Source organism: Takifugu flavidus, chromosome 5 (genome assembly GCF_003711565.1).
Source record: "Takifugu flavidus isolate HTHZ2018 chromosome 5, ASM371156v2, whole genome shotgun sequence".
NCBI classification, from domain to species: Eukaryota; Metazoa; Chordata; class Actinopteri; order Tetraodontiformes; family Tetraodontidae; genus Takifugu; species Takifugu flavidus.
In genome coordinates this window covers 10,464,662-10,488,079 of record NC_079524.1, presented here as the reverse complement: position 1 = coordinate 10,488,079, position 23,418 = coordinate 10,464,662, and the positions used below count along the sequence as shown (strand labels likewise).

At 46.6% G+C, this 23,418-nt stretch overlaps 1 protein-coding gene across 1 annotated transcript; it reads right to left on the bottom strand.

Annotated features, from left to right (window-relative positions):
* Positions 1–126: 126 nt before the first annotated feature.
* Positions 127–22,929, bottom strand: si:dkey-91m11.5 (PH_BCR_vertebrate and RhoGAP_Bcr domain-containing protein). Its single transcript, XM_057033245.1, has 23 exons — positions 20,819–22,929; positions 11,712–11,884; positions 10,711–10,815; positions 10,424–10,609; positions 9,695–9,802; positions 9,440–9,500; positions 9,304–9,356; positions 9,073–9,213; positions 6,569–6,690; positions 6,301–6,466; positions 5,964–6,083; positions 5,726–5,801; positions 5,256–5,360; positions 5,093–5,167; positions 4,698–4,795; positions 4,460–4,591; positions 2,534–2,593; positions 2,287–2,396; positions 2,024–2,163; positions 1,805–1,939; positions 1,613–1,718; positions 1,302–1,461; positions 127–1,232 (listed from the first exon to the last, which is right to left on the bottom strand). Exons 1-23 carry the CDS (start codon positions 22,158–22,160, stop codon positions 1,143–1,145), a joined length of 3,864 nt encoding a protein of 1,287 aa, XP_056889225.1. The 5' UTR covers positions 22,161–22,929; the 3' UTR covers positions 127–1,142.
* Between the last annotated feature and the right edge of the window lie 489 nt (positions 22,930–23,418).

Here is a 23,418-nt window from a genome sequence, read left to right as displayed (position 1 = left end):
CTGGCTGTGCTTTACAGAAACCCAGATCAAAATGTAAACTTTAAATAGTTACTTATTATTTATATGGACGAGTATTTGCTTCTACTCAGGTATTACTTTTACACGTTGTCTGTAAGAAATGACACATTGTAAGTGTAATATTATCAAGTTTTATTTACATAAATAACACATACAGGAGCCACACTAGTCAGTCTACAAATCACTACAAATGATTGCTTATTTTACATACATCACACACCCTCAGGGCTGTAAGTTGTATTAGGGAGAGATACTCAAAGTGGTTTTGGAACAAGAAATAAAAATGGCAGGACGCTGCTTTTACATGGAAGGGAAAGCGAAACGATTGCACGAGAAACACGTTATTTAAGCAGTAGACAGGTACGAGTAAACAGCTCTGCTCTCCTCCGAGGGTCAGATCATTTCCAGGTGCGCTCATTTTTAAAGATGCTTTTGTTCAGCGCGGAGAAGGAATGCGCAGAGTAACAAACGTCAGCTGGAACTAAATAAAGTCCAGGGGTTGAAAGAATTTGGACCCAAAACGTTTGAGAAACTGTTGTGCAAAAACCAAAACATCATACACGGAACAGGTTGCATGTGTCCTCTGATGGACCCATGGATCCAGACATGGTTGAGACATGGTTGAGACATGGTTGAGACATGGTTGAGACACGGTGAGGTTAGGCCAACACGCCGGCATGTTGCTGTGTCATTCTGTACAAAGTTACGTGTGTAAACATAAAGACGTTGACTGAAATATTCTATCGGTCATCAGCAGGGAAACATTGGCACAGACAAACTTAGAATCAAGTCGAATAACACTGGGGGAACGAAAAAACACGTACAGAGAAAAGAACGACTCAGACATTGAGCTGGGACAGCACAGAGACAGAGGCGTGGGGGGCGTGAATACAGCAAATAAGGTGGAGATTCACTTAAATTAGGAATGCTATATTAAATGCACCTCTGACAGGTGCATGTTTGTAAGAAGATGGAAAATATTTGCTCCAAACAGATGCTTTGGCCCGTCCAAAGCTGCATAAAGGCTCCACCTGGTTGCTAATTTGAGTATCTTCAGCATAAAGCAGCAGCATCCTGTCCTCTGCTGAGGACATCTAGGAAGATTTGACTGAAGCACTTTGCCGTCATACTTCGGTGGAGAAGAGGAGGCTTTGACGTTTGCTGTCGGGCGCTGGAATGCTCTCCAGCTGGAGGAAGTAGAGAAGGACTTGCACCTGCAGAAACACTGCCATCAGACCCACATCCCACGTGCCAGTTTCCACGATGGCGTTTAAGTGCCTTACCTGAGCCATGACCTCCAGAGACCAGCTGTCGTTCATGGAAATGGGCTGCGGGCTGTTCAGGATCTTACTGTCCTTCTCAGATGGCCGAAGCAACGTGGGCCCAAAAACCGTGGCCAGGTTGTGCAAAGACATCTTGTTGATGCCCTCGTTTTCAGTCACCCTGCGGGAGAAGCCCAAAAATACCAAATGAAACCACCAACAGCTGAAACGACTGCAAATGTTGGAGGAAATAGGGGGTTATTTTTCATCTCTGAACACTTTTTTACATCATCAATCAGGACTCAAAGACACATATTGACAACGACTCCGACCTTTTAAGGTGGTCGAGCAGGAAGAGGAAGGTGACCAGATTAGGCTCGGGCAGCGACAACAGCAGGTTGAGCATGCAGCTCTCTTTGGCCACACTGTCAGAGAGAGCTGCAGGAGACAAAGAGCAGTGAACATGAGCTGGGATCACGAGACCTGGCAGCACCCGCCCCAGGAGACAAGAGGCCGTCACTGACCGATGGCTCCAGCAAAGTTTGGGTACAGCTCGTCGGTGAAAAGAGGCTCTGGCAGCTCACGGAAATACAGCTTCAGTGTTCCAGCGATGGCATTCACGTCCATCTCCCTCATCAGCATGGACACGTCTTTGTTGTCTACAGGAGGAAACGTTCAGTTCCCTTCTTTTTGTTTTGGTTTTTTTAGCATAAAGCTGAGTCGAACGACCCGATTAAACTCACTAGAGTCAAAAGCGGCCTTCAGGGCCTGGATGTCAGTGGCGACGCCCGACACTCTGTAGATCCCCACCTCCTCCATCCCTCGGCGCTCGATCTCCTCCACGCACTGTCTCACGATGAGGGGGACTTTAGAGCGCTCCCGCCTGACGAGGACGAAGCATAGGAGCCATTTAAATGAAGACAGGCTGGACAACGCGGAGGTATTTAGCACAAATAAGCTGAATACAATATTTAAAATTCACCAAAGGCGCTAACGCTAAACTGACTTAGTAACGACGTTGATCTTCACTCCAAAGACTCCAGACTGTTTGCGTGAGGGCATCCGCTTCAGACTGAACTCTCTGCTGGTGAACTTCATGGACAGTTTCACATCAATCTGGAACAAAGAAGTCTTTAATTAATAATCACACGTGACTTTTAACAGTGTCACTCTCGTGGTCGGTGTACGCGTGTTCCGACTGTCCTCTAAAGGTGCACAGACCAGAACACGGTGTGTGACGGTGGAAGACTCACCCCGTTCATGCCGATGACCGTCCTCTGCCAGTCTTTGTTCTGCAACGTCTGTGGTTCGAGCTACAAAAACACAAATACAACGTTTAAAAGTCACAGCCTCACTTTTTCCCCCCAACCAATTCCTATTTGCAATAAAATCCCGGATGCGGTCGGCTCGGATCAGTGCCAGCTTTTATTTAAAATTGCGTAACTGTGCAGCAGAAGGATGGCAGCGTGATATAAAGGGGTCAGAGGTCGAACCTCTTGGGTTTCACAACAGCAGTAAAGCAGAAGCGTGGCTGCAGCCCTGCAGCCGCTACTTCTCTGACCCCAGGTGACCTTTCTAAAACATAAATCTTGAGGGAACACGGTCACTAGTCACATAAATAAGAGCTAATACATTTGTCAGACGCACGTAAACAAACATCCGTACGGCCAGCTGGTGCGAACCGGTGCAGCTGATCTATTTTCGACTAATGCCAGGATTTAACCGGTGATCAGGTATGAGTAATGTGACAACGTTATGTTCCATCCCCTGCGTGCTGCGCCTGTCCAACGTGGCAGATGCTGTTGCCCCAAAGAAATCCCATTCAGATAATCCTTTGTTCGGTGAAGTGTTTTCGGGGAATTAAAAGGCTAAAATCTAAATCTTAATACCGAGAGTCCGCGTCTAAAACACTCCTATAAAAGATGAAGATGTAGGTAAAAAAGGTTACACTTTTTTTTAGCCCAGAGCTTCGGTAACGGTCCGTTCTTTACCTTCGGTCTGAGCAGCCTGCTGCGGACTCTGTCCCACAGACAGGCCCCAGAGCTCGGGGCTTTTCTCGGAGACACGTCTCCTTCCTCCGAAGCGGGCTGATCCACACCCTCCTCCTCGTTAGGACCGTACTCACTCATTCTCTCCGGCATCGGTGTGACTCAACTTCAAAAAGCAGCCTTCAGCGAGCGAGCGGACCCACGTTGTGCTGATTTACAAACTAACAGGAGCAGGTCGTTCTTCCCTGAGCAACTGGTCACTGAACGCATCGTCTCAAAGAGTCTCGACAATCTTCCCAGATGTTTTCGAGCCGAATCCCAACACAACTCCCAGTGGCGCCGGCCTGCGGCAGCATCGCTTGAGTAGAGAAAGGTTTGATCCAGGAGTCGGAACAAAGGAACAAAGCCAGGCGGGCTGCCAGGCACGTTTGCTTCTGTGTTGTTCTACTTCCCTGATGGATTTGGGGGATTAGCTCCTGAGAATCCCCTCCTACCCTCATTACCCATGTGCACATGAGTGTCACTGTGAGGAGCGCTGGCCAGAAATCTACTGTCTGAATCAGGATCTTCAGCGGGACTTTCCTCATTTATACTCGGAACAATATTCATCCACGTGTTTTCCTCGGAAATGCTCGGAGCCATTCGCACGTTTTTGTGATTGTTTCTTGTTCTCAAGTCTGTGTGAAAGAGAGTGTGAGCTTATATACGGTGCGTGTAAGGAGGATGGCGTATAAAGTTGTTGGAGTAACCCTTTAACTTGAATTCTGGATGTATTATAGAGAAGTAAAGGAAGAAAGGCTGTTGAGTATTGTGAGCCACCTGTCTAGCAGGGAAATCCCTTCACTGGCTGATCCCTTTCTTTCTCCCTCTCTCTCTCAGGATGGAAGATTGCCAGAGGCTCCATTTGGTCCACCCAAAGTCTAATCTGTCCTCTGTCCAAACAACCTATCAGGGGTCAAACTGAAGTGGCCTCTCAGCCAACTCAGATCTTTATTTCCAGCATTAAAGGACTCAGAAGATCAGACAAAACAATAGAAAGAAACGTCAGTGCCGCTGGTCTTGACAGCCGTCATTACCCAGGAACCTCTATCAATCCCCACAGGTCCTCGTTCTCTCAACTTTCTTGTTTTGTGCATAATAAACTTTTAATCAACCCGGAATCCTTTTCCTCCCTTAAGTTTGTGTCAGTACCTTTATCTGTCCTTTGGCGATGATCCTGTCTGTCATCTCTGCATCTTCTTTGCTCTGCTTGATTTTGTTGCAGGACTTCTCATAACAGAGCAGCCTGAGTGTTTGCGAGCCCTCCAGTTCGATCTCAAACTCCTGCCACACAGAACACAACGGGCACCCGTTAGCGTAGGCTCTCAGGGACGCGCTGCAGTTTTTCCCAGCCCAACAACAACCCCCCTTGTCTGATCTGCGCTCTCACCTCATTCCAGTTGGGCTCCGTGGAGTCCCTGTACACGCGAGTTTTGGCTTTATTGACAAAGTAGCCAAATGAATCCACCTCCAGGGAGCAGTAGAGATCTAGAGAAGACATAGAGTCTGTGAGAAATATCAAAAATTCGAGCGGCGCCACTGGCTTGTTTTATGGCGACAGGTGCTAAAAGAGCCTGAGCAGGCAGAGAATTAAAAAAAAAAAAAAAGACTAATTTGAAGTGACTCGCACACAGCGTTCCCGGCTAATCCCAAATGTTCCCCCTGCAGCTGCTCCGAGCTGACAGCTGGAGAGCTACAGATGAGGCTGAAGAAACCCAGAGGGTGATGATACTGAGTACTCGCAGAATGAGGGTTTTCTGGTGGAAAAACAGGAGAAAAACTCACTTAAACTCTGCTTCAGTCCAGATGCCGAGTGAACAATGACGTTCAGGAAGCCGTACAAGCCGGATGATTCGTCATCTGGGGAGAGCAATGCTGAGGATGTTAAACAAACTGTATGGATATAAATATTTATTGTTAAAAGAGGGCATTATTTTGCAAAACATACCTTCCTTATTCATGGTCATTGGAATGGTGTGAACGGTCTGAAGTTTGACGCATGAATTAGTGAGCATCTGCAGCTCCAGCGATGTCAGAGAGAAACTTTTAAAGCCTGCATGAAGACAATTAAACACAACTCTTTTATACTAATATGCTTCTAACATCTTTTTTAAAAACCTTTTTTTCTGAGAGGGTTTTTCAGATTTCCTACATGTGAACCTAACAAAAGGTTTAAAAATACCAAAAACAAACTAAAAAACCCCACAAATACATTTTTAACAAGTCGTATTTACGCGCTGGACTTCAAATTCAACCTGCAGTATTTTGTCTCCCTCTAGTGGCCGCAAATGTAACACCGCGTCCGCGCAATGACATTACTGAACGTCGCCGTTTGAAAAGTGCATTTAAGAACTCACTGCCTTTTACTGGCCAATGTGGAGAACATATTCCAAGGGTAATAAGTTAACAGACACTCACATTTCTTCTGCTGCTCACGGATGATCTCCCTCCACTCAGCACGTTCATAGTCAGAGGAGATGAGGAATGTGAAGCCCTGAAAAAAGAGAAATAATCAGGCATCCTCTTCCTTTCTCGTGCTGTAATGTCAAAACGTTGACCAGCAGAGGGCAGCACCGCTATAACCGCAACCAGGATGCTCGCTTCCTCAGTCAACGTGCACTACATTTGAGTTTGAATCTTCCCTCTGAACACTCACTTTTCCATTTCGGTTTGCCACCCTGAAGGCCATGTTGGGGGACATGAGCAGGAGCAAGGACTCTTGTTCTGATAACTTCTTCCTCAGCCGCTCAATCACCTTTGATCCTTTGGTGGTTCTCTGCAGACCAACCATGACGAGGTTAATGTCATCCAGCACTCCCGTCTAGACATCTTCTCTGTTCACAGCCTCAGTTTCCCCATTTTATTTTAGTTTGCCTTCAGGCCTTGAGACAACGCTGTCATTGTTCTGATGTCACTGCAGCCGTTACTTCCATTCTCTCCTCATATCCTCTGAGAATGGTTCTTAGCCTTGGTTTACATATTTACAAGCCCACCTTCTCTCTCTGAATCTCATTCTTGATCTGAGATATTTTGATCTTCATGGCGTCGATCTCCTCGTCCTGGACCAGCGGGATCGGGGTGGACTCGCAGTCTTCGATGGTCTGAAAGGTCAGATCAGCCAGCGGGATGTACCACTTGCAGTCGTACTGCTGACCTTTTCTGTTGGAAGACAACAAACATGCATACTGACACTCTGCCCACATATATTTGTATATTTCTCCATGTTCTCATCAGAACCCCGCCAGCTGGTCATGGACTCACCCCGCAGCCTGTTTCTTCAGCTTGGCGCAGAGCAGGAGGTCGGTGAACAGGAAGACGTGTCGGAGCTTCCTGGAACCTTCAACCAGCTCCACCATGAAGCGATCCCTCAGCAGCTGACGGTTCTGCCCAACAGAGAGGACGTCACGTGACGCCGCCACGATCAAGGATAGTCCAGTTTAAAATCAGTGCCCATTTTCATATTTGGGCTTTACAAAACAAGATGTTTGCCCGTGGCTTCGGTTATTGCGAAATGGTGCAACGCAACTGTCGTGTCAACACAATCACAACAAAATTTGGGACGTGGAGAACACAGGCATGTCTCTGCAGAACATCCTTTCACCCGCCAGCTCAAACTTCCCAGGTTACAGCTACGTCAATGTCAACGAATAAAGTGAAGGAATGCAGCTGGAGCACTTGTGATATCAACACAGCCCATTTTTTTCCTGCACTATATTTTGAATTTAAAGGCTTAAATACATTTTATTTCAATTTAACGAGCCCAAAACCAAACAGGGTTTAAATCCAGATAAATATTTCCCCAGTTTTCTCGAAAGAATCAGTTAAAAGATGAATGCTAATTGCAGAGCTGCCTCCAGTGCTGGCTGAGCCACCCAGCTTGAGGTCGCAGGCATGACCCGATGTCATGAGCCCTTCCTGCAGCCGCTTGTGTCGACCCACCCGACCAGACCTGACCTCTGAGCTGAGGCTGTTTTTACGGACACTGCCCACGCTGACCGCGGTTCAGCAAAAACAAGGAAATCGCTCCAGCGCGGTTTCCCTGTTCCGATGTCTAACCCCCCTGGTTCAACGCGGGCTGATTACAGGCCGGCGAATGTGTTCGGAGCTGTCCTGGTTTCAGAGAAGAGGTGGCAGGGTGACATCCGCTTATTGTAGTGGGACTCAAATATGACCACGAGTCAGGTCAATAACCCGATGGAAAAACAAGCGCTGCAGCGCCGCTCGCCCTCACGACTGTGCAATCGTGCTGCGTGCTGCTGCAACGAGATGATGAGCGGTGCGGCATGTACGACAAGTGGACCGAAACACAGTCGCAGGGCTACGCGGTAATTACAGGCCACCGTGGAGAAACATCAACAATAGTAAAAAGAAGCATCTCAGACTTCACGCTGATGTCGAGTGGCTGCTTATTTGTCTTCAGCCTTCCTAGAAAACATTCTAGAGCGTTCCTCTGATTAAATATCACATCCTGGTGGGTAAAGCAGGATCCCGCAAAAGAAAAGGAAGTTCTCGTTCGGGTCATCTGATTCAGAAGTTTGGTGGGACAGCCTGTCTGATAGGAGCACTTTCTGGGAAGTGGGGTTGAGGCTGGTGAGGAAGGATGGGAGTGAGCGTGGAAGCAAACGGCATGTTTTCCTGGTTTGCGGCCGCCTTTTGCCTGGAGTGTTTGCCTTGCTTTGTCACGAGCTTCCTCTACGCTCCGCTTCCTTCACCACTGCAGCAGACCGACCGCGCTGACTCAGCAGCAACCTGACTCACTCCGAGTTTATTGCATCTTTCCAGACACCTCGAGATCTGAGAGTTTACCGTCAACCCTCATGATATGAAACTGAAGGGGGGGGGGGGGGGGGGGGGGGGGGGGGCAGTTATGGTTGTGAAATCCACAATCACTTCAACAGAAGTGTATTGTAGGGTCATTTAGAGAACAACAAGGTGTGTTTAAATAATGTCAGCTACAAAGGAATTGCAAGGAAAATAAAAATACCCCAAACAACAAAAATATAAATTAGTTAAGACACTCAGATCAAGTGTTTTTAAAATATTCAAAATATTCATTTTTCTCCACTAAAGTCTGTGATGATACTAGAGGAAAGCTAAAGACAACTTCTGGTACACTAACAATTACATCAGGGATTCTCTGAACATTTCTCACGCTGATGTGAAGTCTAATAATATTTAATAAAGACACATCACAATACCGTCATGTCGCATCGGAAATGTTAGGCAAGTCATGGTGGCTGATCAGTCATTAACATTTACAAGAATTAAAATGCATCAACTACTGAAAGTGTCCATCCTGGAAGAGCTGTCATTCTCCAAGAGAGCCCTCCTGTCACCCGCATCTCTGTTTTTCTGTGTCTGATATGGACACTTTTGGAAAAATATGAGATGCTGTTTGCATTATTTATAGAAAATGTGCTCTGAGCTTGAAGACAAAATCGGGTGGAAGTTAGTGACTCACTGAGCAAATAAACTAAATAAAAGTTGGAGTGGTAGAGGGAGTGAACATTGTGGTGCAGGGCCTCATCACTGGGCCACCGCACCATTCAAACCACTGAAAAATGTCCTTGGCAGAGGGAACCAGCACTCCAGAGAGGGGAAAAGTTCTGCCTACTCCAGCCTGACCTCTGCTTAAAACCGTACCAACTGCTAAAGTCGAGAAATCACTTTTATAGACTTCATATTGTCGAGTGTCTTGTATACAGCAGCAATAAACTCATTGAATGGAAAGAGATTCACGACTTAGCCTAGTTTTCCATACTGACCTCTCCCTTTTTAACGGTCATGGACTGTCTGCGAGGGGTGATCTCTTCGTTAATACTAGACAGGAAGTTCTGAGAGATGCGTAGGGCGTCCTGCAAGAGCGGATAGTCTGGGTGGCTGGAGGGTGTGTGCTTCAGAAGGTCCTAGAATAAGTGAGGGGGAGAAAAAAAGAGAAAAATCAGCGTCCCTAAGCTGGAATCAGAGCCCTTTTTACATCGCGACTGATGACTTACGTGCAACACGAGCGTGCTGCGCGTCACTCTGTCCACCGGCTTGTACAGAAGGTCTGTGAGAGGAAGTGGAAGATCAGGAGCCACCAACAATATCGATTAAGATAAGCGCTGGTCTTTCATTTTGATCACTACGTACTTTCCAGTGAATTTTTAGCCGACTGGTCTTTGCAGTCCTTGGAGCTTTTTACCTTGAGATTCTGGCAGGAAGACACCAAAGACAACGTTCAGAAGAAAAGGAGCCCCATTAAAACTGCCCCGCAGCACAATTATCACAATCAGCACTGCTGCTAAAAGCTGCGGGTGTCTTTACACGCCCAGAAACCCGCCCTGTCATCGCTGGTCCACGGCAGCTGCGCAGCATCAAATACTGTCGCTTTCCCCGATTACATACCTCAGATATCTCAGCAAACTGAGCGTTAGCCTGGCAGCACTTGTCTGCCGTCTCCACAGCAACCTTGTAGTTATCCACGAAGGCGCGGTACACTCCTAACTGGCTGGCCTTCAGAACACAAGCAGAGGAGAGGCGGGCGGTGGCTTACATTTTGGACTTTTATGAGCTCTGATAAGATACTGTTCAGCATTACTATTAAAATCATTTCAGTTCTGAGTCAGAGTTTGCTCACATGTGCAAACATATAACCCCCCCCACCACCACCACCAACTGTCATTGCTTTTCATCTTGTTCTTTCAGCAGCTCAACTCATATATGGTGGCCTCCTATAGAGTGTTTTCTTCTCTTTTACAGCCTGTAATGTGGGGAAGTGATGCTTTAATCTGGCCAGGAGACGCCTCTAGGCAGTCTGCTCACATGTGAACTGCAAAATCCCCCTAAACATTAGCAGCAGCCAGAGAATCCCACCTTTACCCCTAAAATGCTCCCCGCTTTAGGGGATTTAAGAAGCGCTGTAATTACTTTTCTGAAAGTTACTGAGATGAAGGACGTATGGTCTGTTTTACCTCATGAGGCAACAGCATCAGGTTTTCAAAGAGTTTTCAAAGGTTTTAATTAGCTTAGAAGAGGTTGTTCTAAGTGTTAAAGTCAAACTACAGAGAATATTTTTCATATCCCTGAAGAAACCACCACTAAACCTGCAAGATAATAATAATTAAGAAAGAGTACCAGTTTCTGGAAGAGGTCCCCCACACACTGCTGGTGGCCCCAGTCCTGAACCCGGGGCAGCAGGCCATCATAAAAGTCCTTGTGGATCTCGTGAAGCTCTGGAACCTTAAAGAAGATGGTCTCGATCTGCTGGATGGTCAGCATCGGTTGTGAGGTGGTGGCTGCGGCTCTCAGGGGCTTCATAGGCTGGTTGGACACACTCAGACTCAGTGGTTTTTTCCAAAGTGGGGCCAACGCACACTGAGACTGTAGTTCATACTGATAAAAGTGACTTGAATTAAACGTACGATCAGCAGGGCCTCCAGCTGGCTGATGTAGGTCTCCTCACTGGCCAGAATTCCAGAGAGAACCCACTTCCTCATCTCCAGCCCCTTCTCCTGGTCCAGCTCCACCTGATACACACCACAGGGTGTGGAGGATACACAAAATGAAGACAAAAGGCCACGGTCGTACCCATGCTGCCCGTGCTTCAACACAAAGGATGAGGTACGGGTAAATGGGTTCTGTTTTTGATGAACTGCCCACACACCCCCGCAAACCTCAGACTGCAGATAACAGTTGTGGGATTAACCACAGCCTCCGTATGATTAAACTCTGTAGGAGTTGTACATTCCAAGAGGCCTGCACCAGAGACAGATGGGGTTCTAGTGCAGGAGTAGTTGTTCCACAATGTCCAGAACCATCAGTCAAGCTGGTGTCGGCTATCATGTCAGCAAAAAAAATGAGTGGAGCAACAAGAAAAGCTGTATCAAGCTGTGCCATTATGGTAGCTGCGTTACAAAAACAGCTGTAGGCTCAGCGGGCCCCCAACCCCCAACTCCACCACCACGGTTTAGACTTTAAAGATCAACAAGTGTGCACATCAGAGGAGAAGAATACCACAGATAGGACAGGAACAGAGGAGGAGGGGGAGGAGCTGTGCGGCTCTGCAACATCTGTTGGACCTACGGTTCATTTAAGTGTGACGCTTCAGAGCGGCAGGATTATTTACTGACTGAAGGGCACTTCTGCAGTTTGGAAAAGGCTCACTTTACACACGGAGTGATGTCATTTATTACACGAACTGGAGGGTGTGGATTTTCTGGTTTGGGCCATTTATTAGCAGCGGCGTTGCAGCATGCATCCAAATATAGCGCTGATGGAAAAATGACAGAACTAGGGAGGCCCTTTTGCTAAGATTCCCAATATAAACTACCGTGTGCATGAAAGCAATCCGTTATTCTAACAGTTTAAACGTAACTGCAAGGAAAAGAAGAATCAACAGTCATGTCGGTGTCAGCATCATTACCGACAGTGTGGACTCCAGGGAACCTGAGGACTGGGTGTCCCGGCTGCTGCGGCTCTTGGATCGTAGCCTCGGTGAGGACGGGGGCGAGCCGCCGTAGGACAGAGGGTCGTGGCGACGCAAGTTCTCCTCCAGGTCATAGCCGTATGACGAGGGAGTCTCGCTGTAGGGCACCTCTGCGGGAGTCAAAGGACAATAGTCACATGGTGCGTCAATACATTGCTAGTTCATGGAGAAATCACACTATGAAATCACGAGGGGAAAGGTATTTGAGCTGAGAAGCAGGTCAAAGGTCACAAGCCTTCAGCAAGAAGACACTTCCTGAGCATTACAATCCTCATAAGGTCTAACGTACACTTAGAAGCCGCAACGTTATATCAGTCTATGGGAATAATATTGATTTTCATGCTCCTGTCCCTCAGTGTGCGCTGCTCAGCCCGATGACGCCCCCAGAGCGACTGTGTGTTCTGCCACACCAGACAAAAAAAAACAGCTCAAGAAAGATGGAAAATTCCCCTCCTCTAAACCCAAATGAGTACCCATCCCATCAGTTATCCTCTGATATATTCACGAGTCAAAGACATTGTCAGCAAACCTGGAATACATCATCGCTAATGGAGCATTTTCACAGACTTGTACAGCTGTTTTAGTTTTATTCACATGGTTCAGCAGCAAATGTCAGACAAAGTTAGTCATTTAAACCTGGAGGAACTTTCAGTGCTTAATGAGCCTCTGAAGAGGGTGGATAGACAAGGGGGACAGTAAATGTTGGACTAACATTCATCAAGCAGACACAGGCAGAAGGCAGAATATCTGTTATCTGCGTCTCTCCACAACTTTAAATGGCAATATGATGTTATGGCATGATCCGGTTGGAATCCTTTGCTTTCATTTGTCTTACATCCTCTATAACCTTTACAAATCTGTGACATATGCAATATTTGCAGTGAAAACAGCAGCAGAACTGTGTATTTGTACAGCAATTCATATTTTGTGGTCATTACTGATGTCTGGAAATACTAAAGATCTAATCTAATCTGATTTTGTGGACATCTGTCAATAAGCAACACAAACAAAATCACTACTTTTGCTGTACGGTGCTGAAATGCCACACTGCAACCCCCAATTGAGAAACCAGAAACAAGTTTAACAAGTGACAAATATATGTTGTGTATGTCACCCTATGATTTTTGACATTTTAGTAGACTGAGAGGATCAAAGAATACCGTAATTTGCGTGACACAACCCCTGACTCACCAGCGCTATCACCCTGATTATCACCATTATCACCGTCAAAGATGTAGCAGCTGGCTGACGCAGGATGACAACGCAACGTACAGCAGATACGTTCAAATCTGTGCTGTTAACCACAGGCTGCAAAACTGGTTCGGGACAGCGTGAAAACAGGAAAGAGAGGATTCCAGAAACTGGGGGAGGATAAATCAAAGTCACCCTGGAGAGGCCTGGAGGACAGGCGGACTGACAGGATGACATCCAAAGGACCCGAGCAAACACAAAAGGCCCGGCAGAGGGGCAGAGAGCTCTATTGACTGCGTGAAGAAGAGACTGGCGCAGGCCAAACAGCTTCAGAACACAGGGGAAGTCCATGTGAAAGGCCACTCTGTGTTCCACAGAGATTATACACCCCTCCCTCCACCAAGGATGAATAACACATCCTCCCTCCCCTAACACAGGCAAAGCAAACAGTCGGAGCATGGAAAAACACCGCAAACATGAAGGAGCAAAGAGCGGGCTCTAAAAATGATATGTTCAATGGCCGTTTGTGTCTATAATAGAAGCAGTTGGGGGTGAACGGGCTTGGTTTGGCCGTGGCACGAGTGAGACATGGGATCCTGGTGAGCGTCTGCTCACAGCCTAGCACACTGAGGAAGTGTCCGGGTAGGTCTGCCCGGAAAATTCACCGACTCATCCGTTTCAGAGGGGAAGCAGGCTTTCAGCACAAGGTCGTCCTCTCACAAACAGTTCTCACACGCATTCGAGGGGATCATATTTACATTCTAGGTGCATTTGAGAAGCACTATGATATGTTTAGAAAACTAATCAAATCCAGTTAACCAGGCTTGATGTTCCTCCACCCTGCTCAGGAGTCACAGTCTTCCGGTCAGGGATGAAAAACTGTGCTAAATAAACCTCTTTGAGCACATATTGACGGGTGGTTCTTTGTATTTGTTCTTTCTTTATCCACCCTTGATTTAGATTCAGTTTCCTTTTTCATATAATCTACCAGCAGACAGATTTGGGTTTCGACGGGTTTTACAGAGGTTATTAGCTCAGCTAATGTTATCGTCTGTATCAATCATCTGAGACACACACACACACACACACACACACACACAACTAAAACTTGAGATGTTGCCAGCCGAGTAGAGCATGACAAATGTCCCGTTTCCACTCTCAGGGAGTAATATATCACGCAGTAGGATGGATGGGGGCAAAGCAATCCTGACATTTCCACAGTCAGCCTGCTGCAGCTTAAGTGGATCCAACCATGCAACAGAGATCTGATAAATACATTCTAATGACATTACATAAGATTGGTGAGCCCAGCAGATGTGACTGTGAGCTGCTCTGAGCTGATTTGGTTTTTGGACTGTCTGCAAATTCTGTCATTTTCTGTTTTTCAAGAATTATTTCACTGATGTCAGCAAAGCAAAAATGCATTATGATGTATTAGCGACGTGCTTCTTTGCTCCCTGAGACTGTTGCACTAAACAGCCTGACTAAAAATAGAACGTATAGGAACTTGTCCAAACAACTGGTTCCCCTTCTGGAAAATAATCAGCCGTCAAATGCTTTTCCTTCCTCTAGCATGTAAACACGAGCCTCTGCAGCACAGCACGGGGAGGATGATGGACGTTCTAGCGATGACAGAGCAAAGCCACATTCAAAATCTCTGATCCTAATCCGCAGAGATGAAGCGGCAGAGTGACAGATGTGCGGCAGAGATGATGATGCAGCATCAGAGATATCTCAGAAATAATCATGCAGATGAGGTTTCTGGGAAGTTCAGGGAGAGGGGCCTTGGGTCAAATGCGCTCCACCTGGATTTTAAATACAAATTTAATGACTCGTCCCTGAAAACCAGAATAGCAGCTATCCCACATTTTGCCACAGTGCAGCCAATGATGATCGATTGGCCATCAGTGGATTTTAAAATAGCTGGAGGGAGGCAGACTGGTGCCTGGAATCTAACCGGGAGAGAAATCAGAGACCTGCTCATTGCCCCCTGCTGTGAACGTATTGACCACCCACACAAACAGCGGGGGGCTGCACACAATCTAACTCCCAAATGATCATGCACAGAAAAGGCTGCAAATGAGATTGAAGCATCAATAATGTACCAAAGAGCAGAAAAGGCGCGGCGGAGGCCAGTTTTGCTGCTGTCATGCTAATGGATTTATGGATCCAGGGGGAAAAAAACCTGCAACTTTGGAATGAAAGCACCAGAGGAGGCCGGTGTGAGGTGGCGTTAAAAGCATAGCACCACTTTACTGTTCCAGCAAATGGATTCCCCCCGTGGACTGGGTGGTAACTGGGGAAACAGGAGTCATTGAGGTTGTACAGGCAGGGCGCGAGAGAAGAGGTCAGGAACTTGATTTAAATTGTTTCAATAGTTTTCAACAATGTGACTCCACGTTTCGGTCTGGACGCACCACCACTCTGAGGCAATGACATCATCACCAGCGGAGGCCTCCGCGGAAAACTGGGATGAGAACTTTCCGGCACGGCCTTTCCAAAACGTCAGGCACCAGTTAAACACCATCCTGGACACTTGGCCAATGACACTCAAGGTCAGCATAAAGTCAATGAATTATGGCCCCACTACGCTTCAAATACGGATTTTGCCCCACTTGAACCAAAGGTAAACGTGGTCACAGCATCATCCTATTAGTTTTCATCAACTACGGACATCCCAAAATCTACGTTATCATGTGCTGAGCTACGAGAATTCCAATCCTGTTTCCAAGAAGGCTTCCAGAAAACAATAAATAACTGTACTACAGGCAGCGCAGCACTCCCCCGTGCTGTGAGTTCACCTTGTCGAGAAATATTCTGCATGCTTGTGTTTGCTTTGGCAACAAACGTTGGAAATCTCATAATCAACTTTATCATCATCATCATCACCGGAGGGTGGGGGGGCAAGATTATCTGCAGCCTGTGCAGGGTCAGGAGGCCCTTTAATGGCACAGGGCTGGCCCACCAACACTCGTCGGCCTAGAATTACTCCCGAGCGTGAAGCAGTGTGGGTATGAAAAGACCCACCCGGCCCAGCACACCTACTAATCAGTGTGTTGAAATAGCTCACAGTGGTCAGACCGATCCATCGCACAGCACAGCAGAACGCTGAGAATCAAAGGCTGGAAGTTATTTCAGTCTGTGAAAATATACACAGACAAGCAGCCAGTGGCTGTGACACAGAACGGAATAACTGTTCATTTAATAGTGATATTTTCCTCATTTGACTGAAAAAACATTAGTTAATTTGGTTCTAGATTTAATTCTAATCACCATGAAAAATTACTTTGACCTTCAGGTGAGATTAAATATTAGCTCAATTGAATATTAATAAACCGGACGGCATGACCGGATCATCATAATCTGCCCGGCAACAGGGGATTGAACCGATTACGTTGGCAAAATGGGTTTCAACTCAATGTAGAGAATTAACATGTGAGGTGTTTGTTTTGTTGAATTTAAACCATTTAAAGCATCGAAAATGTGTGTGTAATGTGTTTTATAGCCTTGGGGTTTGGATTTAATGAGTATCTTTTTACCAATCACGCAATCTATTCATATTTAAAGACGCTCTCATTGTTACTTTGGACTGGACAACACAGAATTGCAGCAGCTGAATTTCAACATTCTACATTCCGGTGCATGCTTGCCAGGAAATGTACCTTTCCCAGGGAACATTTAACAACTGGGCAGGGCTATGTTGAGTCAAGGAGCAGATTTAGATTAGATCTGCCAAAGCGTCACAAACTAACTGATGTCTGTGTGAATGAGCCCCACTTTAGCTAAACAGGGTATTAAACCACCATTTCACATTGGACTCCCCCTCGTCCATGTCCAGTAGCCTTAAAATAACAAACCTCCGTTTAAAAAATACAAAAACGTCCCAGATTTACCTGTGGAAATGATGCACATTCCTCACTGACACTATGATTGTAAGAGGACATTCTGTCTTTAAAAAAAGAGCAGGGACACAACAAGCTCCACAGGTCAGGGTGTAGTGAGAGGTGAACTCATACAACACTTAACATTTCATTAGCGCGCACACACACACACACACACACACACACAAAAACAAGCAGCTGAGACATTCCATAAACACTTGCCCTGCCAGCCAGCAGGACAGAGGGCCCTTTGAGTGGGACAGGGAGGGGAGCTGAGACAGCAGGGCCAGAGGGCTGAGGCCGAGCACGAGGGAGGACCCCTGAGCCTGAGGAGGCCCACACACTCGTAAACATGCCAAAGATTATTTTCTTTATTTTTTTATTCCTGACAAACATATATGCGAGTGTGTGACTAGTTAATAGGTGAATAGGGTGGGATCGCTCAAGAGCTTTAACAGAGAGGAACAAAAGGTTTTTTGTGCAGGAGCAGCTGTAAATGCCTTGCCTGGTGCACTGAAGGCCTGCCAGCTTTCCACCAGTTTACCCAGTACAGTGCACAGTAGAACAGGTGTCTCGCTTCCAGACAACAGAGCATGGAGCTGCCAACGCTTCCTCTGAGGCGGACATTTTGTGGAGGAATGGGTTAGGCTGAATTCTTCAGGTTCCTTTACCAGTGAAGCCTCACATGTTGGTATCCAGGTACAACGATTGGCCCGCCTGGGCTTCCTTCAGGGACCTCAAATATTCATGAGTCTGCAGTTTGACAGCAGTTTGACTGCTGCAACTTCGGCTGAGGCAGCAAGACCTGCCGACGTCTGTACCCAGGCCAGAGCAGACAGAGACCTTCTAGTGTGACACTCTGAATCAGCGTCAAAGGAATCCCAGTCAGGCCCGTCTACCTGCCCCGTCTCCACGCAGTGAGGCAGGACCTAATCTGCATTCATAAATGATCTCGCCGAGGTCCTGAGAACTTCGTGTGTTTGCGTCCAACGGACCTGGATCGAACGATCAACTATTTACTTATGGTCACAGGCTGAATCTGGACCCTGTCTGTAGTTTGAGTCATCGGGAGGGGTTTTTCATGGAGGAATGTGGGACAACAGGGACGGAGAGGAGGTGGGACCCAGGGAGGTTGCAGGAGTCCTGGGGCAGATATGCGACGCGACATCTCAGAGATACCTTTTATGATTCAGCTAATGTCGGAGGTTATTATTTCACTTTTGGCTGACCTCAACCACCATGTAGTAATAAATTATCCATGAGATAGTCTACATACTCAGACCCTTCCTGTGGCTACAGGAATGCCCCTGTCGTGATGATAATTAACTATGGCAAAATAGACCCATCAGAGACTTGGCCTCTTTAAAGGCCCACAGCTAATCACCATCTCTCCCACTGCGAGGCCTGACAAATGCCCCAGATAACCAGAAACCAGGAGACCTCTCTTACTATTCTATTTATAGAAAAAAAGTCCCTTGAGACATGTCGTATTTAGTGCATCTTCATTCCATAAGATTTCATGGTGCACACTCTGATAGACAAGTCTGGGTTTGTTTGTGTCAGCTGATCAGTTCCTCTCAACAGCCCACATATTCCAGGATGGACGTGACGGTACGCAGAACGTACACACAGCAGATCACAACACCCCAGGAATCTGTGTGTGATCACCACCGACTGGAAGGCTGCACAACAGCCAGACAGCTGAGGCAACCAGATGAAGTCAGTTTTACTGGCTAATATAACAGATTTAAGAGGGTGTTCTTGTGCTTTCTGACCCCCCAAAAAACTTTCCGACTGCTCCCAAAAAGCTGCTAACCACAACAAAGAGCTGTTTATTTGAAAAACCTCAAAACCGGCTGCCTGCCCGGCCTAATCCGGAAAACGAGCCCAGCGATGACATTACAACATCAGAAAATAAATCCAGACTACTAGTAATCCAAAAAAAGGAGGCCCGCATGCTGCTGTGACATGATGTCAGCAGCGTCTCGTCTGGACAAAAGCAGCAGGATGGGGGGGGGGGGGGGTTGAGCAGAAGAAATGAACACATTTGAGACTTTATCCGCAGTTTGATGATGCAGAATCTGGAGGCAACGGTAAAGACGGACTTAGAGCGCATCCGTCATTTCATAACACTTACTCTTGATGAGCATTTTTCTGTTTTTAATCCCTCCCATCTTTTTTAGGCACTTTCTCCAGTGCTATAGTATTCCAAGTGGGATAAGTGCAACAGTTAGTAATGGAACATAAATCTCTTCATGCCTCATTTCTGGGCTTTAAATATGCTTCTTTAATTGCATGTACCGTGCTATTATGTCTGTTGGATTCAATGGCTTTCTGTATAATGAATAGCCTCTCTCTCTCTCTCTCTCTCTCTCTCTTGGCTTCAACATACTCAAAAAGTCATGAAGCGTTTGGATAATTTGATCATGGGTTAAATTTACAAAGACAGAACAACAATATGGTCTTATATGCGGTGGCTTGACGAATGGCTCAGCAGAATGACCCTGGTCAAATCAATTTGGACATTTCAGTCATCCCAGCAGCACGCTAACCTACACCTCATGCCTATTAGATCGGCAGTCACATGCTTTGTGTCAAGGAGCTTTGGAGAGCATTATTTCATAAATGACATTATTCTGCTCATCTGCTTAATCTGACCCAGGCTGGATAAGAGAAAAAGAGGTTTTGGGCCGGCGGGGAGGCAGAATATTTCATAATGGCCCTTTTGCATCCTCACCCTTTTCTGCGTCCCCGTGCGTCGCTCACTTGGAGAAACGTCCTAGTTAAACGGGACGTCCACCTCCTTGTGTCCTTGGTGCTGCTGTGTTGCCTCATCCCACTTAACAGCATTACATTGTTACCATGTCAATACTCGCTCAATGACTGATTCTCCTATTGTGCTCACATACAACAACAGGAAACACTGACGGCTGGAGCTTTGATTGGAGCTCACATGACACACTTTAGGCCCCTCAATCATTCTTTCTTTTTTTTTGAATGAGTTGTCAGGGCTTTTTCACCCGAATCCCGTAACAAAAAAAAGCCTCCCTAAATTTATCACGCTAGACAAACCCCTTTAAGTTAATTACCCGGCACGGCGGACAACAACAGTGATGTGTGGTGACGCGAAAAGACTCGGGGTGGACAGGGGAGAGCGAGCAGGGAGCCCCGGGGCCGCCGCTGTCTCACTCAGAGCATCACTGGGAGAATGCAGAACCACTCAATGAGCAGAAGGGGGTAAAAAAAGGGGGCAGGCCTGCTGACAAAGGAAGAAGAAAACACCCATGAAAGTGCTGCTCTAGCACTTACAATTAGAAATCCGCTTATTATTTCGTACAGGATCCAACCTGCTAAACTGTTTTCTGTGTGCAGACTCAAATCATGCTGAACTGGAATGATGTGGTGTTTCTGACTCACTAAACATGGACTAAAGTTTTAAAAAAAAACAAAAAAAAACCAACCTCATTACCTGGGGAAGAAATTCAATCAAACCTGGCCTCTTTTTTTGTGGGCCACTTCAATCCAATGGCTCAGCTCTAATCAAGGAAACTACATGGAACATGCAGCAAAATTATCCTGGCTCAAGTTTTAGGATTTCATTAAAAGTGCATTTCCTTCATCCTTCTTTTCTGGACGGATTTAATCATATTTGGTTATAAAAAAAAAAGGAGAATTCTGAGATGTGGTCAGAAATTAAGAGATGAAAGAACAGAGTAAATATGATAATTAAGCAATAATTAAATGTTTTCTGTGGTGGCCCATACACTTGGATTCAGTTTAATAAAACATACTTTTGTTTGAACATTTATAACTCCCCAAACATGGTGTGGGAGCCAGAAAGCATTGCCTTATTTCACTTAAACCCCCCCCCCACACCGGATAAATAAACTAAATAAATAAATTATCTTTACTGTTAATGCTAAAGGTCATGCTCATTGGGCTGAGAAAATAATGCATATCCTGACCACTTACCCAGATCTCCTGGAACACTGTTGTCATGGGAGGTCCTGCTAGATGTGGTGGAGTCTCCGTCACTGGGCCAGATCTGCCCGGTTTTACGCACCCCGATGATGGAGGCCTCAGACACCGTCACCTGCTGCTTCGGCCGCTTCTGAGACAGCGGCGTGGGTGGGCTGCTGCTCTCGAAGGAGTGCTGAGAAGGCGAGCGGCTCTTGTCCATGAACATGGGATAGGTGGTGGGGCTGGGAGACACGTGACTGGACGGACCTGAGGAGAAGTCCTCCTCGCTGGATGTCAGGTTCTCGTTGGAGCTGCAGTCCGGCGTGTATCCGCCTCCGATTTCATCCATACTGCCAGGGGAGTAGGAACGCCTCGGCCAGGTGTGGTGTATGTCCTCCTCGACGCTACGGCCGCCGATATGAATGACTCTGGTGTCAACCTCAGCCATCATCCCGCCGACATACACACTGGTGTAAGGCTGGCACTCTGCTAGCTGCCGCTCGGACTTCCCCCCACCGGAGCGGCCCACGCTGTCTTTGAGGAAGTGTGGGTGGACCTCAGGGTCATCATATGAGCCGTTGTAGCCACAGTTCCCCTCAGTGGACCTGCCTCTCTGAACACCCTTGTTGATGTCCCCGGTGGCGGCTGACAGGTTCATTGGGACAGAGTGTAGGGACCTTTTACGTTCCATTTGCATGGCTTGAGAACCTAAGGTGCTTATCTTGTCCGAGACCTCTCTGTCATTGACTTTGACCAGCCCTCGCTCGTGATGGTACTCCAAGTTTACGTAGAATGGTTTCTCCTGGCCCGCCATCACTGACAGCCCTCTACTGTCTGCAGCACCGTGAGAGTTCACTCTTCTGATGCGCTCAAAGTTGGATCTCAGAGCCGCCACCGAGCCCGTCCCCACTGGGATCTCAGGAGTCTCTGACTCCTGGCAAACTGGTGACAAGCCACCTTTGTGTTTAGCTGGTAGCCCTGCATCCACCTCTCCTTCGGGATGTGGTTTACATCTGGCTGTCTTCACTGGCCCCCTCTTCTGCAGCGGCTCTGCCGGTGCCTCATGTGCAGGGGACATCTGGCTGTCTGACTGATCTCTGTCATTCGCCTGGGGCGTCCTCTTAAAACCCCAACGCTGCCCATCATAAGATTTCCTCTCTTTTGCAAGCAGAGTCTGCAAGTAGATCATCCGAAAGCGCTCTTTGTTTACTTCCTTTTCCAAGTGACTGATAGATTCTTTGCACTTGTCCAGCTCCTGTTCAATGTCCCCCATCGAGTTCAGGTCCATGTACGGAGGGTCGGATTCTGGGAACTGGGCTCTCCATGCTTCCACAAACCCCACAGGTTCAACCATTGTTAATTCTCCAACACACACTACTTAATCAACTAACAACACAAACATTATACCCTAAAGTACAACTTAACTGATTCCAGACCCAGAAAGCTGCCATGCTGCAGAAGAGGAGTCCGGTACGCAGAACCAAACACGAATTAGGATTAAAGATCCTTTCAGAAATCTTTTCTCCTTCTGCTATTGTCCGGAAATGTGAGTTTATCCTTCTTATTCTCCGGAGATCCCGTGTCCTCCTCTGTTTAGTGTCAGACTAACTCGCAGCTCTCCGTCACCGCTTCAGTGTCAGCACAAAGAGGAGGAGCGTGGTCGTGGACGAGATTTTCCCCAAATCCAAATGGATTAAAGCACAAGTTTTCAAATAGCATTTCGTAATCCCAAACGGAGATCCCAGGTAGCGCCGACGACGACAGGACTCATGCAAACCCGAATGAGTCCAGTAATAACACGACTCACCAAGTCTGTGTATCTGTTATCTGTAGGAAATATGAGATTAACTGGCACTTTAACTAAAGCAAAACGTCCTGCGAAACGCGTAGGAACGTGTTGGTTTCAGGTGGAAGAGGAAAAACGACTATATCAACCATCAAAGCACGTACTCGTGTAGCGGACCCATTATTTCAATCGTTCCCTTGGATAAGAGCGAGCACGTATTCCCCTTTGTCTTGCCTCAGGTCTCGGCTTGTTTCTCTCTGGCACTGTACACTTGTCTTTTCAGTTATTCTCCAGTGGTTAATCCTGCCAAAGTTCATTGTTTTGCAACCTGAAGCTGTGCCTAGTGAAAATGTCGCCATCTGACGGTTCAAAAGTTCAGCCTGACCCAGAGAATGTTGCGTTCGCGGACAATGTAGCAAACAAGCGTTGCATAAAAATAAAGTCAATAAAAACATAATTATGGCCACTTCAAACCAATAATTATATTGGTTGTAAATATTTTGTGATTTATCGCATTTTTCTTTATAATTTACATAAGATACTGACAGAATGGGGGGGGGGGGGCATGGTTGGGTGGGATTTATTTAAATTTAAAAAGGCATTTTTAAATTTAAAAAGGCATTTACTGTACACACTAAATTCGCATTAATCCGTCTTTTCTGAAAAGTATATTTAGAAGTTTTTGTCTTTATAATTAAATCTGAGAATGATGTTTGGATGTCTGGAAATAAGTCGAAACGCTTCGCCCTGAACGTTATGATAAATTATTTAGTTTATGAAAATATTTAAGCTTCTCCCTCTGTTTCTATTTGCGCATATTTAACGC

Excerpts from the sequence above, each read along its gene's own strand:
- si:dkey-91m11.5 (XM_057033245.1), bottom strand. The coding sequence starts at position 22,160 with ATGGTTGAACCTGTGGGGTTTGTGGAAGCATGGAGAGCCCAGTTCCCA. Across the intron at positions 5,361-5,725 it reads CCGTGAGCAGCAGAAGAAAT|GCTTTAAAAGTTTCTCTCTG; the intron begins GTGAGTGTCTGT and ends GTCTTCATGCAG. Across the intron at positions 1,940-2,023 it reads GAAGGCCGCTTTTGACTCTA|ACAACAAAGACGTGTCCATG; the intron begins GTGAGTTTAATC and ends TTCCTCCTGTAG.